The sequence below is a fragment of the Suricata suricatta genome, chromosome 8, assembly GCF_006229205.1.
Source record: "Suricata suricatta isolate VVHF042 chromosome 8, meerkat_22Aug2017_6uvM2_HiC, whole genome shotgun sequence".
Taxonomy (NCBI): domain Eukaryota; kingdom Metazoa; phylum Chordata; class Mammalia; order Carnivora; family Herpestidae; genus Suricata; species Suricata suricatta.
In genome coordinates, this window is record NC_043707.1 from 23,436,225 (window position 1) to 23,453,229 (window position 17,005).

Below are 17,005 nucleotides of genomic sequence, written 5' to 3' on the forward strand. Positions count from 1 at the left end.
AAAGAGTGTAGGGTTTCTTTATGAGATGATGAAAATATTTGAAAATTTATTATAGTGATGCTTGCCCAATCCTGTGAATCGAATTGTATATGTTAAATGGGTGAATTGTGTGGTATGTGAATTAGATCTCAGTAAGGCTGTTTTTTAAAAAAATCAAGAACCCTTGGCAGAAAAACAGACATTCTGATTAGTGGAACAGAATAGAGAATCTAGAAATGGACCCCAAATGTATGGCCAACTCATCTTTGACAAAGCAGGAAAGAATATCCAGTGGAATAAAGACAGTCTCTTCAGCAAGTGGTGCTGGGAAACCTGGACAGCAACATGCAGAAAAATGAGCCTGGACCACTTTCTTACACAGTGCACAAAAACAAAATGGATGAAAGACCTACATGTAAGACAGGAAGCCCTCAAAATCCTCGAGGAGAAAGCAGGCAAAAACCTCTTTGACCTCAGCCACAGCAGCTTCTTACTCAACATGTTTCCAGAGGCAAAGGAAACAAAAGCAAAAATGAACTATTGGGACCTCATCAAAATAAAAAACGTCTGCACAGTGGAGGAAACAGTCAGCAAAACTAGAAGGCAACAGGTGGAATAGAAGATATTTGCAAATGACATATCAGATAAAGGGTTAGTATCCAAAATCTATAAAGAACTTAGGAAACTCAACACCCAAAAAACAAATGATCCAGTGAAGAAAATAGGCAAAAGACATGAAAAGACACTTTTCCAAAGAAGACATCCAGATGGCCAACCGACACATGAAAAGATGCTCAACATCACTCATCATCAGGGGAATATAAATCAAAACCACAGTGAGACACCATCTCACACCTGTCAGAATGGCTGACATTAATAACTCCGGCAGCAACAGATGCTGGTGAGGATGCAGAGAAAGGGGATCTCTTTTGCACTGCTGGTGGGAATGCAAACTGGTACAGCCACTCTGGAAAACCATATGGAGGTTCCTCAAAAAATTAAAACTAGAACAACCCTGTGACCGAGCAGTTACACTACTTGGTATTTATCCAAGGGATCCAGGTGTGCTGTTTCGAAGGGGCACATGCACCCCAGTGTTTATAGCAGTGCTATTGACAATAGCCAAAGTATGGTAGAGCCCAAAGGTCCATTGACAGATGAATGGATAGGATAAAAAAGATGTGGTAATGTACACAATGGAATATTTCTCGGCAATCAAAAAGAACGAAAGCTTGCCATTTGCAGCTCTGTGGGTTGAACTAGAAGATATGCTAAGCCACATGAATCAGAGAAAGAAATATCGTATGACTTCACTCATATGAGGACTTTAAGATACAAAAGAGATGGACAGAAGGGAAAGGAAGCAAAAATAATATAAAAATAGGGAGGAGGACAAAACATAAAACACTCAAATATAGAGAACAAACAGGGTTCCTGGAGGGGTTGTGGGAGGGAGGGATGGTATAAATGGGTCAGGGGTATTAAGGAATTTACCCCTGAAATCATTGTTGAACCATATGCTAGCTCACTTGGATGTAAGTTAGACAATTTTTTTTTTAAAAATCAAGAACCTTTTGTATGGCAAAAATACTGTGACTTTATTAAAGAAAATCCACAGACTTGGAGTAGTTACATACAACAAAAAATTGGGAAAGGCTTAGTATCCAGAATATAAAAAGAACATTAATAAGAAATAGACAAACATCTTAACTAGTAAATGGTCAAAGATTCAGGCAGTTTACCTAGGAAGAACCTAACTAGTTGATAAAGAAGTGAAAAGATGCTCAATTCAGGGGAGATGCAGTTTAAAATAATAACGAGGTGGCTCCGTCTGTTGAGCGTCTGCCTCTTGATTTCGGCTCAGGTCATGATTCCAGGGTTATGGGATTGAGCCCCACATCAGGCTCTGCACTGAGTTGGGACCTGCTTAGGATTCTCTCTCTCCCTCTGCCCTTCTCCCCCATTTGCACTTACTCTAAAAAAAAAAGAATATGATAAGATTTCACATTGATCTTGTCGGTCTAAATCAGTAAGTTTACTTTAGAATATCAAGTGTTGGTGAGTGTTGGGAAATGGAGCGAGCCCTTTCATTGCTGGAGAAAGTGCAGACTGTAATGGCTTCCTTGGAGAGCCGTCTGGTGTGACCAAGTCAGGTTGCACATGGGCCTACACTGTGACCTACTTGGGTCAGAGCCACTCTTGTGCCTGCACAGGGCCCTGGCTGAGGGAACCCGGGAAGACCCTCACTGGACTCCCCAGTCCAGCAAAACCCAACTATAGTTGCGTATTACACACGTAAGCTCAGTAACTAGACCTGCATAGATGAGCAGACAAATCTCCGAAACTGAATATTGAGTGTGAAAATAGCAGAAGGATATAGTCAGTATGTCATTTTCTGCAAGTGTTCGTATGTAATATCAGTAATTGTATCTGATTAGATATATACATGTAGTAAAAGTACATACACAGAGCATACATGGCCGTTGCTTCTGGGGAGAGTGTAAAGGATATTTTCCATCTCAGAGGATTCTCATGAGGGTGGACGGATCCACAGCCTGGCTTATTGCAAGTGGTTGCTGTTCTTTGTGGGTGTGGATGCATCTTATTCTCTCCTAAGTTTAAAAGCTGTCACGGATTTTTCTTAGTTGCTTTGTTTAGTGTTGTAGTCTGTTCATGTGTATAATTGCTCATGACATGTCAGCTCCTGATCTAGGGGCCAGGAATCCAGGCCATCGCAGTGAACATGACTGGCAAAATTTCTGTTGTCATGGAGCTCAGAAACCAGGGATGAGAGACAACAAACCATTAGAAAATTAACTGTACTCTTGACTGGCACAGTGTGGAGGAACTAACGCAGGTATTGAGAGAGGGCTGAGGGTGGTCAGGGAAGGCTGGCTGTGCTCAGTGGAAACCCACATTTTAAGAAGAGCAAGCATGTGGAAATCTGGGGGAAACACTTTCATAAAGGACATGTTCAAAAATTCCAGAAAGAATAAAATACTTCGGAGTATATTTGGCAAAAGAAGTGTAAATGTATACTTTGAAAACTACAAAACTTACTGGAATAAGTGAGAGAAAATCCAAATGAACGGGAAGGTTCATGGACTGGAAGACAACACCTTTAAGATGGCAGTATTCCCCAAACTCATCTACAGATTCAGCTCGATCTCCGCCCGAGTCTCTGCTGACCTCCTTGCAGAAAGGGACAAGGTGATCCTAAACAATAGCAAGGCCAGTGTGGCGAGAGTCCGGTGAGGGAGCAGGGGACAGGGTGCGGCTTCCGGGTCACGAAACCCTGTGGGCCATCATGGAGCTGTCACCGATCTCCTAGGTCCGGTGGGAAGCCTTAGGAGGGCTTAAAGCAGGAGAGTGGTACAGTAAATATTTACATGCCTCTTTGTCACTGGGATGGCCATGAGTACGGCAGCGAACGGGACAGAATGTTGAACAAATAGAAGTCAGCCTTTCAATGGTAGGAAATGAGAGCATCCTCAGTTTCTTTGTGTATGTGTTGGCATGTATTTTTGTCATATTACTGACCTAGTTCCGCATTATCTTAAGTAGAAATAGCAAGTGCTATTATAATAGTGCTTATGGAAAAGTAAGTGTTCATTATAGAATAATTAGAAGATTCAAATGGAAGAAGAAAGGTGTATCTTTCACCACTTTGACATAATGACAGTTCACATTTAGTGCTTTTGCCTTCTAGGCTTTGGAGTGGATTTATGATCAAACATTTCTCTAGTTCAGTAGTGAGCAACTTAATCACCCACAACACCATTTCTTTTATAGTTTTTTTTTTTAAGTTTGTTTTGAGAGAGAGAGAACGTGCACCTGCAAGTGGCGAAGGGACAGGAGGGTGGTGGGGGGAGAGAACCCCAAGTGAGCTTTGCGCTGTTGGCTAGGCTGGAACCCACAGACCATGAGATCATGACCTGAGCTGAAATCAAGAGTTGGATGCTTAACCCACTGAGCCACCCAGGCGCCCCTTACCCACCAACACCATTAAAGGCAACATCGGTGGGGATCATAGGGTTTCTTTGGGTGAGCCCGTCCATGAGTCTTCTGATTAATCTCTTTCAGGTGGAGCTGATCAGAATAATGTTCAGCATCAACCCCCTGGAGAACCTGAAGCTGTACATCAGCAGTCGGCCTCCCCTCGTGGTCTTTATGATCAGTGTCAGCGCCATGGCAATAGCCTTCCTGACCTTGGGCTACTTCTTCAAAATCAAGGAGATTAAGTCACCGGAAATGGCAGAGGTATCGTATCTTCTCCGTTCTCCTGTCAGGCTGGCCGGACCTTCCACGGCGGGAGAACACCCTTGTGCTCCCCATACACCTTTCTTTGGTGGGGACTTTCTTAACCCAGTGAGAAAGAGCAGCATTTATTCAGAGTCTTTGGTCTTCCCTGTGATTCACTTTGTTAGAAGGTATCTAGATAGAGAACTATTGATTTTAAATAATGCTACCAGGTTCAGCAATAAAACATATATTTTGGAAACTATTTGTAAAAATATTTGTGTCAGGAAGCCCAAGAACTAACATATTTGCTGTTTTTAAATAAGTAGTAAATAATTTAAATTGATCATGAAGCTGTACTGATAGCCTTTTCACTGCCGAAGAAGGGATATGAAAGAAATAAGATCACTGGGTCTAATTTTCAAACATATTTGTCTTTTTTTATTAAGCAGAACTTCAGTTATCTGCAAACTTGCCTTCTAGATTTTTTTGTTGTGGTCAGTTTAAATACATTATTAGGGTATTGCTCTTTAATCCTTAATCTAGGCATATAATAGTTTGAACTTCACAATACAGATCTTAAAGGGTGTATTTTTCCAAATACAAAGAAAATAATACAAAATTAACAATTCTTAATAGAGGCGAATGATAATGTACCTATTAACAAACATACTTTAAATGTTAGAAATAATGCTCAATTAGTGACGTGGTGAGTTTACTGGTAAGTAAAGTTTCTTTTAGGACAAATGAGTTCCTGTCTTAGTAGATTCCTGGTGTACCTTCTCTTATCCTCTCTCTTCTTGGGTATGTTCCGAGGCAGGCCTAGGAGCAGGGCGGGGGGTGGAGATTGCAGCGTGCGTGCCTCGTGACCAAGGGGAGGGTTCTCCCCAGTGTAATGGGGACCAGGGCCTCTTCTGCGTTTTGGTGCTCTAGACCCTAGTGTACCTTGACAGGAAGGGCCACCTTCACAAGTGAACTCTCTCACACAATTTAGTGACGAGTTTTAGCTATTTCTACCGTGAAACCTTTTCAGAGAGTTTCTAACCAAGAAATGACTGACTGGCTGGCTCAATTTTCCCTCTCTTCTGACACTGCCTGAATCTTTAGAGGTTGTGCAGATAGGCTACACCCACATTAGGGCTGAAAATGAACATCCTAGTCACAGCCAGAGCTCTGCAGCGTCCTGGCATCACTTTTCCTCTGAGCCCAAGGCCATGCGGAACACTCCCCCAAGCTAAGTGCTTAAGAAGTAGCGTGGATAATTAGCCCTTAATAATCAAAACGGGGCCTGACATTAGCTTTGTCCAGCTGTTAAAATGGACTTGAGCTCTGCAAGAAGCCAGTGCCAGGTTGCTGCAGAACTTGGGTTATGACTAACTTTGTGCTTTTATTTTCAGATGAGGATCTGAGGAATATGGGAAACGTTTGGGGCTTAGAATCAAAAAACTTAATCCAGATTGTGCCTTCAACTATGGGATTGGAGAGTCCTTAAAGTTGTTCTTGGCCCCAGTTCCCTCATGTCTGGAGTATGAAGGGAAGAGATGAGAATGTTCATTTTCAGCCTGAATGTTTTTGAATGGTCGGCTGAGTTTGTAGGTTTGGGGAGGATGTAATTTGATACATCAAGTCACAGTCTTACTCAGTGCAGATCGCTGATGCTGTAAAGGTAGGCTCACTTGACTGCCCAAGAGTTGCTCAGATGGCTTTTTGTTACCTAACGCAGCAAGGAAGGGGTAGCCTGATGAGGGGACAGGGGAGAGCCCTGAATCCACCTCTTTGAAGGAGAGGCAGGGTTAATTGCTAGTGTTGGGATAATTGGAAGTGTAACTTTGTCTTCACATTTGGCAACTTACTGTAGACTAATGTCGCTCAGAGAAAGTCCTGTGTGACAGCCTAGGGTAGTCTGTTGTCACTGTTTCAGCCTGAGTTCATCTTTGCATTTCTGTGAAAATTAAAATAGAACCAAGTGGGTACTTTACTAGGTTGGTTTCCGTTTAATCAAGACATAATCAGCTGTATGTGTTTTTAAAATTGATTGATTTAAATCATCAATACAGACAGTAAGAGCGCCTGAAAATCTCATTTCTGTCCTCCTTTTTGAAGTAGTTCCTGTTTTAAGGTGGTCCTGTTCCAAAGTCCATGCCGGCGTGGGGGGATGAATATTGGTGTTGACTGCACTTGTGCATTCTACAGAGAAAGCAAAATGTATAGAATTGACCTTTGGAGGAATTATTTTAAGGCAGCCGTATTTCTTTATTTAAGTAATCTTTACACACAACGTGGGGCTCGAACTCAAAACCCTGAGGTCAAGACTCTCACGCTTTTCCTTCTGACTGCACCAACTCTGAGGCTGCCTAATTTTTAAAAACTAATCATGAAACACCCTGCTGGCTTGGTTGGTGGAGCAGGTGACTCTTGAGCTTGGGTTCGTGAGTTCAAGCTCCACATCGAGTGTAGAGATTACTTAAAAATAAAATCTTCAGAAAAATAATGGATTATAACTGCTAAGTAAATTTGGATGAATGCTTTTGGGTTTTATTACTTTGATTTAAGTTTTCTTTTCAGGTTTGGTTCTGAAGCTTGATCATTTTCTATATGTATAATGTGCTATTTTGGTTTGTTTTTTACACAGTTGAATAAGGTGGTATAATATCCTGGTTTATTCAAGATCTCATGCCAGTGAAGAGTTCATATTTAGATTGTGAATGTGAGAGTGATTTGGAAAACCACACTGTTACACCAGCACCAGAGGCTGACGGCTGTATTGTCGTTACTGTTTTAAATGATTGACTCAGGAGTGTCATTCCCCTGCCGCCCTGTGACACCACCGTGGGAGTCATCGGGTCATGGTGGATGGTGCGGTGGCAGCACTTTCAGACCCGCTCACACGTACGTCCCTCTGTTTCACTTTACTGCAGGATTGGAACACGTTTCTGCTGCGGTTTAACGATTTGGACTTGTGTGTATCCGAAAATGAAACTTTAAAGCACCTCACAAATGACACCACGGCTCTGGAGAGCACAGTGACCAGCGGGCAGGCCAGAGTGTCCACCCAGTCCCCGCAGGCCCTGGAGGATTCAGGCCCAGTTAACATCTCTGTTGCGATCACCCTGACGCTGGACCCGCTGAAGCCCTTCGGCGGGTACTCTCGCAACGTCACCCATCTGTACTCGACCATTTTAGGGCATCAGATTGGACTCTCAGGTGTGTGGGTGTAACCGCTTTCCTTACAGGTTTTCATAGGCAGCAGCTCTTCCAAGACCAAGTGTTAGTAGCGTGTGGCTTTTAGTCAGCAGACTATTTTAAATTTTGCATGTCTCCCCTTGTGTTGCATTTGAAAATAAAGTCAAGAAGGAACTGTTTCTACTACGTCTTCGCTTAAAGTGCTGGGTATTTAGTAGACTCCGTAAAAGCAGCCGAGAAGCAGCTTAGTTCTGGTTTTAATATTTACAAGCACAACTTTTTATTCAAGTTTCTCATCTTGGAGTTTTCAGTACATACTATAAATATTGTTATTAGTCTACACATTTTTGAATGCCTACATTAGCTCAGCCCTGTCCTAGCTGCCGGAAAGAGCTAGAAAAAGCCTAAGATCTGGTCTTGTCCAGATCTGGGATTTTAGGATTTTAGAAGAGACCAGGATAACATGAGTTGATATTCATCAAGGACTTAATAGTTCCTGGCACAAAGGAAATGCTATAGTAAGTGCGTGTTAAGTGATATTAATAATTAACACCGAGGGGCGCCTGAGTGGCTCAGTCAGTTGAGCATCTGACTCTTGATTTTAGCTCAGGTCATGATCTCAGTTGTGAGATCAAGCCCCAAATTACTTAACATTCTCTCTCTCTTCCTCTGCGGCTCTTTCGCTTGCACACCCTTTTTAAAAAAAAAAAAGAAAAAAAAATCTGTAGAACACTGAGCACCGTTCTTCGGCCCGTAGTGCCCTCTGACCATGGCAGACTGTTAAGTGATTCAGGAGCATGTTGAGTAAGTAGGGGAAGCTGAAATAAGGGAAGGCTTCACACTGGAGGCCTGGGCCATAGAAGAAGTCGTCTTTGGTTCTTTGTTACCAGGAGCCTCTTAAAGTCCTCAGGGAACGTAAAGTGCCTGGCAGCCTCCCGTTGGCTTTAACAGGCGAGAGCTGGTCCCACGAGAATGAGGTTAAGGGTGACTTCCGGGCCTCAAGTGGACTTTCTTCTGCTGTGGTATTAGAACACCCTGATTTTTGTTTCAGCTTCTTTAGCCTTTACCACTTCCATGTCCTTCCTTAAGTCTGTTAAACCCTCTGATCCTGTCTGTTCCTGTGTGAAAGGGGAACAGCAATACTCCTTTGGTCACTTCATGGGCCGGTGGCACATTTTACGTGGAAGAACACATACAAAAGCAATTCGAAAATGGCCTGGGCGCTGTTCAGGTGCTGAAACAGCGGTGGTCATAGCTCACCCGGCCCCCTGCTTCCTGCCTCGGTCACCGTGGGCCCTTGCCTAGCATCTCCAGGCCCTGCCAAGCAGTGGCCCCTCTCCCTTTGCCAAACCGTGGCTCTACCAGCTGAGCAGTCCTTAGGGTCTGGCCCAGAACTGTTGTTCCTGAAGCCCCACAAAGGCAGATGGGTTTCTTCTGTGGGCTGATTGGCGATTCCTGGGTGGGTTTGACTCCAGGATTCCTTGAAATCCCAGAACACAATAAACATATGAGTTCTTACCTTTGTTTACCAAACACCACCCCCCCCACCCTCAACCCCTGATTTCTCTTTCCTAGGCAGGGAAGCCCATGAGGAGATAAACATTACCTTTACCCTGCCTGCGGCCTGGAGTTCGGACGACTGCGCCCTTCATGGCCACTGTGAGCAGGTGGTGTTCACAGCCTGCATGACCCTCACGGCCAACCCAGGCGTGTTCCCCGTCACCGTGTAAGTGGCTCCCTGAGCCCAGGGGGGTGTGTCACGAGCTCCGGGTACCAGAGTGTGACTGGGGCGCTTCCAGCAGCACACTCTCAGCCTGGCTTCCACTAAATGACTCTGTAGGACTGTCACAGCCAGACGTGGCTAAGTTGACTTTGGAATCTTAAGGGTAGAACTTTTGCACAGAAACATCAGCGAGCGAGTGAGCACTTCCGCAGGTGGTAAACACATCTGGTTTTTCTCAGGCTGCCCTTCCTGTTGGTAGAAGCAGGTCACAGAAACGAGGAGTAAGAGCTGATCCTGTGACCAGAATGGCATAACGAAGCTTCCCGAAAGATGAAGTTTTGATCTTCGTTATTCAGGAGGAGTTATTTTTAATTTTTTTTTATTATTTTTTATTTTTTATTGTTTATTGTCAAATTGGTTTCCATATAACACCCAGTGCTTCTCCGCACAAGTGCCCCCCACCATGACCATCACCCCCTCCCCAACTCCCCCTCCCCTTTCAGTCCATGGTTCGTTTTCAGTATTCAGTAGTCTCCCTTGATCTGTGTCCCTCACTCTCCCTCGCTCTCTTTCCCCAGATGGAGTTGTTTTTTAAATCAAGAGCATACGTGAATCTTATTTTCTGTACAGTAGTTTTGTTGCTGAAGTTTCTACTTTGTATTTTTTGCCTGGCTGTCAGTGTTACTACTTGGTCTTTAAAGGGTTTTTTTTTGTACCTGCTTTGTGAAGGAGATAGTGATCTGTATGTACATAAAATACATAAGACGTAGCCTATTTAAACGAATTCTATGATGAGCCCTTTTTAAATAAGAAGTTACCCTGTGGTTTGTCTATTTGAGACAGTAGGAGGTTTGTAGGACAAGATCAGTTAAGTTAAAGATTTGCTATTGGCTATTTATAACCAATTATGTAAAATATGATGGAGAAGATTGTGTAGAAGACTTCTAGTTGTGACTAGGAATTTAGATAATTTGAGAAAATGGGCTTAAAGGGAGCAGGTGTCTCTCTGGCTTTGTCATATGCAGGAGAACCATGTGGATTGACATGTGAAGGCAAAAAAGTCTTAACAACCAGACTTTTAAATGTTCTGTGCCTATTTCTTATTCCATTATGTGTTTAATAATTTTTTAAAAATCTGTGAACTAAAAACAACATTATTTTTCTTAACTGTATGCCTCTTATTTCTTCCTTTCCACACGTGTGGCCACGCTCAGCGCTGTGCCTGGGCCACAGGGGAGATGCAAGTAAACGTCTCGGGCCACTGAGCACGCGCTTTTCTGTCACTTCCCCTGCAGACAGCCACCGCACTGTGTTCCCGACACGTACAGCAACGCCACGCTCTGGTACAAGATCTTCACGACTGCCAGAGATGCCAACACAAAATATGCTCAAGATTACAACCCTTTCTGGTGTTACAAGGGGGCCATCGGAAAAGTCTATCATGCTTTAAACCCCAAGCTTACAGTTATTGTTCCGGACGTAAGTGAGAAAAATCATATGTGTGTGTGTGTCCCTCCCTGCAACTGGGAACTATTAGCGTGGGGCCTCTTTACCTCTGTGAGTTAGCTTAGCTCCTGCCAGTCTAAATTTCCAGCTGGGTCGGGAGACTAGGTACGGTAGTGGAGTCGGGAAAATTGCCCCCCTTTTAGTTAACAAACTCTGCATCTGCCGTTCATTCTCTGCTATGCTCAGCAGCAGTTACTCGTGAGCAGCTGTTGTGTGCCTGACTCACGCGGGTGACGGGAGATGCTTGTGCCATCTGCTCAGTCCCACGGGCACTCAGATTATTTGGTTAGTGTCAATTTGAGCAAAATCAGTACGTTTGGAATTCGGAAAGGTAGAAGTAAACAGGAGCTGAGTCTTTGGCTAGATAAGGAGAGCTGGAGAGGATCTTACTTAATACGGAAGAAGACCAGTGAATCTGGACCAGTGGATGGGAGGCTCATTTAGCTTCCTGCTTAGACTTGAACCTGCTTTTAACAGACTGCGTGGATTATTATAAATGCCCTTAACTTTTCTACTCGTCAGTACACGTCAGGTGGATTTCTTTTCTTTTTGCCTGGTCCTTTTCTCTTACGTCTCATTTTATCAAGTTGTAGAAGTTGGTGAGCTGGGGCCCTGCATGGAGTCACCAATGGAGATCAGGCTGGATGCTGGGCAGAGGCCAGTTTCCAGAAAGACGTTTGTGCCTTGCGGAGGAACACTGTTGGGTCTTTGTGAAGCAGTGTGTTAGGAGACTGGTCTGCCCACCTGATGCTGTGTTTATGGGTTGGAGCCCAAGGCTGGATGTGTCAAGGCCTGGTGATGTGTGAAGGAAAAGGGAGGGACGCATGGTTGGGGCAGCCGGCAGACCTGGTGACTGTATGTGGGAGGTCAGAGAGGAGTGATTCAAGGCCTTGGAGAATGGGAGAAAGGCAGAGGCACAAAGCTGCCCAAGGGGAGAGAAGCCTTCCTGGTGGGGGAGTAACAAGGAATTAGGAACATGGGCTTGGGCTGTCAGCCATGTGACCTGAGGCCAGTCAGAGGACGTAAGAGAAGAATCTGGATTAAAGCCTCTGGTTTCTGGGACCTTCTTTGGGGGGGGGAGAGAATGGGGGCAGGGCATTCTTGGGCAGTATGGGAGTGCGGGGGTGGGGGGGCAGGGGGGCAGGGGCGCCTTAGGAAGGGGTGGGTGGTCCCAGGAGCACCAGCTTTACTTCGATCCAGCTTTAATGGTTTAGAAGAGAAGCCTCGTTCCAGCTTGAGAATTAAAGTTGAGGCAAGTCAGGAGCTTATGAACCCTTTTTCCAGAATCCCACCATTGAAATCTTCCAGTAACTGAGTGCACGTTTCTGGTTTATTCTCTTCATTTAGGATGACCGTTCATTAATAAATTTGCATCTCATGCACACCAGTTACTTCCTCTTCGTGATGGTGATAACAATGTTTTGCTATGCGGTTATCAAAGGCAGACCCAGCAAATTGCGTCAGAGCAATCCTGACTTTTGTCCTGAGAAGGTGAGCAGTGGATGGGGTCTGGCCCAGCATTCTGCTAAGATCTGTGCAGACAGAAGTCCCCACTTAGTCTCCATGCCATGTATTGTAGGTGGCACCTTTCCTCCAGAGAAATTAGTTCCTGTCTTTTTATTTATTTAAAAAAATTTTTTTTAATGTTTTATTTATTTTTGATACAGAGCATGAGAGGGGGAGGGGGCAGAGAGAGATGGAGACACAGAACCGGAAGCAGGCTCCAGGCTCTGAGCTAGCTGTCAGCACAGAGCCTGACGCCACAAACGTGAGATCTGACCTGAGCCGAAGTCGGAGGCTTAACTGACTGAGCCACCCAGGCGCCGCAGTTCCTGTCTTTTAAAAAAAATTTTGTTTAATGTTTATTTTTGAGACACAGACGGCAAGCAGGGGAGGAGCGCAGAGAAAGGGGGACGCAGGATTTGAAGCAGACTCCAGGCTCCAAGCTGTCAGCACAGAGCCCGACGCAGGGCTCCAACCCACTAGTTCCTGTCTTTTTTATCAGAAGTAGTTTTTTTCAGCCCAATTCATGGTTTTGGATTTTCAGCCACATACCCAAGCCTTAGCTGGTGAAAGGTACTGACTGGGAAGTGTTCTCACAGCCCCGCTGGAGAGCAGCCGACCCTGAGGGGCTATTGCCCCTCTGTTTCTGCAGCTTCAGAAACCCTCTCCTAGAATGCTGATCAGGGTTTCAAAACTGTTAACTCTATCTCCGCGTGGTGGTTCCACTCGATCGGCTGCTTCCTGCGGCAGACTTTGAGATTTCTCTTCATTCCCTGCCAAGTGAGAGTTTTTCTTAGGGACTTAGTCATCCCCCGACCCGACCCATGCATTCTGTATGCAACTCTGCAACTCTGTTCGGGGTGGGACCTGAACTCAGGAAGGGTCCTGGGGCCGCTGAGTTACCTGGGCTTTGCCGTGTGACTGGGTTGTTCCTCCTCCTCCTTCCTAGGTGGCTTTGGCTGATGCCTAATCCCACAACTGCCCATTTTCTAAGAGAGACTGAGAGAACCATGATCATTGCCTGCTGAACCCAGCCTGGGCCTGGACACTCTGTGAACATGCGATCTTGCGATGTTGGGTTATTCCAGCCAAAGACATTTCAAGTGCCTGTAACTGATTTGTATATATTTATAAAAATCTGTTCAGAAATTGGTCCAATGATGCACGTGCTTCGCACTGGGTGCAGCGGGAACCCGTCAGCCTCACCTTGGACTTGGGATGGTTCTGCGTCGCGCCAGACAGGAGCGTGATCTCACCGCCGCGGAGCCGACCGTGCTGTCTGTGCCAAGGTCGCAGGGGCGTTTCATTGCCGGTGGGGTTGAGGTTTGCTTTGGTTCTTGTTTCAGCCCGATATGTACAGAATGTTCCAAACAGTCTGCACCTTCGATATGATACTGCATTTCCAAAGCCACCGATCCATTTTGTGGATTTTATGTGTCTGTGGCTTAATAATCATGGTAACAACAATAATACCTTTTTCTCCGTTCTGCTTGCAAGGAAACATACCTATCTTTCTTAGTTTTTTGTTTCGTTTTGTTTTGTTTTTTTCTTGGAAGAAAAAGTAAAATAGTCACATTTTAATACTACTCTAGTTAGGACAGACTTGTGCTTTTATCTTGAGTAAAGAGTTAAATATTTAAACATCACCTACATGGTAAAGATCTAAGTTTCATTTTCCACACAGTTGGTGAGGAATCTGGGCTTGAGTTGAGTTGGCACAGAATGTTCCGCTGTCCTTTTCTTCTCTGCTGTCCCTTCCCTCTGTAAAAGGTAAAGCAGCGTCCTCACTCACAAGAGCTTAAAAATTAAGTAAATGGCTCGGGAGTAGAAATTAGCTGTTCTGTTTTCTGGGGTGCAGCTGGCAGTACAGGAAGAGGAACAGATGATTCGGTCCAATAGTTGTAAAAGAGCTTCTTGTGTTCTTTGAAGAGGGAGTGGGGTTTTTCTCTTCCTTTTACTTTTTGCATATGTTTTTATGCAATGAACGGATCTTCGGAAGGAAAATGGCAGCTCAGTAACATGGAAACAATGCCTGTGAAATTTGAGGAAAGGAATTCTCTTTTGCCTCGTATCTGGAAAAAACCCAAAGCATTTTTCTTTCCTGTGGCATTTTGATGATCTAGATCCTTAATCCCTTTTCCTTTCTGCTCCATCTTCAAGTTTAAAAAGAATTGCGTTAACTTTGTCTAGTCCTTTCTTGTTTCACATATTCTTACTGTTTTTTCCTTACTAGCTCTTGGCCTTAATAAGTCCTTGTCATCACTGACTTCCGTGTTCTCCTGAGCAGTGTTATGTAGCAGAAAGGCAATTAAAACCTTAGACGTGACTGTCAGCACTTTCCCCCCTTAACTTCAGGTCTGTAGTCTGTGCCCAATTAGAATTAGTCCTGTAGTCTGAAGCAATTGGCCTAGAACATTTGATCCCAGGCATTCTTGAATGGAAAACCATTGTGGGCTCTTATTGAAGATTGTTAAAATGATCAGTGTAGTAACTTAATATGTTAATATCCCCCCGCTTTTTTCCTTTCAGTACATTTCAAGTGTAGTGATCATACTTGTCTATCCAGTTTGTTTGTTTGTTTGTTTGATGAATTGCTTACATGATGCATGGCTAATCCGGTCCTTTAGTTTTCTCTTTAGAGACCTTGAGACTTTGATGAGACAAGATTCAGAAAGAGCCATTTGGCTTGGCCTTTAGAAACATCAGTATCACTAAGACCAACAGACTTTAGGTTAAGCTGCTACTAGATGAATAAAGTCCCCATGAAGTAGAGTTGCCGGGATGGATTCACAACTGGCAGAGTAACACAAATGGAGAAAGACAGAGGGAAAAGGCCAGTGTCACTGGTTTATTCAGTCCAGCGTGTTGCTAATATTCATTACACTTGTTTTAATTATAGGGAATGGCTGGAATCTCAGGCCAGGGGAGGAAGGACTCTGTTAGGCATGAGGGAAGGAAGTGCCAAAAATGCCTGGACAGTATGACTGTCATGAGGCCCGGGCATATGCTTACAATCCACCATTCGCTCTAGCAGGTGGAACTTCTGGAAACCCAGAGTTAGGCAGGCGTATAAAGGACAGCGGGGAAGAGGAGAGGCCGCGGGCCTGGGTGAAGAGGTCTGGGGACCAGGGAGACTTCGTGGAATCTCAGGAAGTCCAGAGTCCTGGTAACAGCTGGGCACTTGCAGACAAGGCCCAGTCCTCCGCTGCGTCTTGCTGGGGGACCCTCAGGAGTAGAAGAGCGTCCCACACAGGGCCCACGGGCCACTCTGAGTAACCCCGCGGGGGAGCACTGGCACGTCCTCAGGCATCTTGGACTGGAGGTCCAACAAAAGGTTAGCAACTTACTATTAAATGGTTGTTTCAGATCATATTGATCTCTTTCCTTTTTTTCCTTTTGTGCTTTCACTGTATGACTTGAATCAGTTTTGATTCTATTTGTAAGTTTTTCTCGTCACTAGGAGCCTGCCGTTCCGGTTGCATTTTCTTTGGCAGTCTGTAGGGATTCGGTGTCCTGGTTTTGAACCCTCCTGCGGGCGCTGCGGGCCTACGAGGGCCGGCGGGCCCGTCTCACTCACCTTGCTGCATGATGGTCAGTAGCTGATCTGTTAGGGCATTCACTCCCAGATTCATTTTCTGTGTTTGAAATATGTGCATATGTGCTTTACAGAATAAAACATCTGAGTTTATTTGCCATGTCTCTGTTTTCCTCCCATCTGATGGATGTTTTCTGAGGGAAGAACATATGCGATGAGTTACTGGGGGTGTTTCTCAAGCTGTTCTCTCCACGTGCTGCCCATCGTCAGGGTGTGGGGTGGGCCGCGTCCCTACTAGGCTGGCCTCGGCGAGCACATGGGTCTTCCCCCTGAGAGTCCAGAACCTCTTTGAGGGCCCTGGACCAAGAAGTGCCCGCAGACCCGACCCAAACCTTGCCCGGAAGTAAGCGAGCTGAGGGATGGAGACCACTGCGGAGCGTGTGAGCGGGGGCATGAGGACGCCCTTCTCAGTTACGTAAGCCCTGCACGTGCACCGGGCCTGAGTCACCACCAGAAGCCGACGCCAGGCGCTCCGCCTTCTGTCACAGAGCTCCGGCATGTGCCTGACGCCCTGTGCCAGGACGGCGTCCCCTTTGGTTATTCGTGGAGCTACTCATCCAGGGAGATGGTGTTCATTAACGTGACTTCTTCCTTCCCTGGTGGGCAGAGGCTCTGTGGACCTTCCCTCCCATCCTGGCAGACACCAGGGTCGCTGAGGCCAGTGTCTGGCACTCTGGGGGCCAGGATTGTGTTGAACGGGACGCCTCAGCAGGCCCATTTGTGTCTGCCTCCTCCCTCTCCCGGGTGGCCCTCCGTGCCCCTCACTGCTCTCCCCCTGCACTGGTCGATGGCGTGTCCTGCTTCATCACGGCACATGTGAACAAGAGCCCTTGGTCAGTAAGCACTCCGGTCTTCCTTCTGTCCACTCCGTGTAAAATCTGACATGCCCTGAGGCCTTAAATCCAGTTGCTAGTTCTGCAGGCTCGCCGTGCCGAAGCTGCTCAGACGCTCAGACCAGCAAGGAGCACAGAGAAGGTCAGAATGGATGTGTAGACCAGAGCAGCGGCGTGGAGTCCAGTCAAGGTCTTCGTGGACTTGCTCAAGCTTCTCTCGGAGAGAGCAGCTTTTTCTTCTTCTTAACCTCCGAAGACCCCAGACTCGCACCATACTAGTTGTTGGTATTTCGGGTGAACAAGGGTGGTTTGGCCACCATGAGAGCAGAGGTGAGTGTGAGTGCTGTGTCCCAGGGGAAGGGGAGGGTGACTCTTGCTGCTCCCTCACTGACGAGTCTTTCTGGGTTCTCCTAGGTGCCCTCCCCGTTCCGGGAGCCGGAGGGG

General features: G+C 45.7%; 1 protein-coding gene across 1 annotated transcript; it reads left to right on the top strand.

Moving 5' to 3' along the window:
- Positions 1 to 4,062: 4,062 nt before the first annotated feature.
- TMEM248 (transmembrane protein 248) lies at positions 4,063 to 15,821 on the top strand. The gene is made up of 6 exons (XM_029947525.1): positions 4,063 to 4,239; positions 7,137 to 7,422; positions 8,977 to 9,127; positions 10,420 to 10,603; positions 11,978 to 12,121; positions 13,083 to 15,821. The coding sequence occupies exons 1-6, from the start codon at positions 4,081 to 4,083 to the stop codon at positions 13,101 to 13,103; spliced, it is 945 nt and encodes a 314-aa protein (XP_029803385.1). The 5' UTR covers positions 4,063 to 4,080; the 3' UTR covers positions 13,104 to 15,821.
- The last annotated feature ends 1,184 nt before the right edge of the window (positions 15,822 to 17,005 follow it).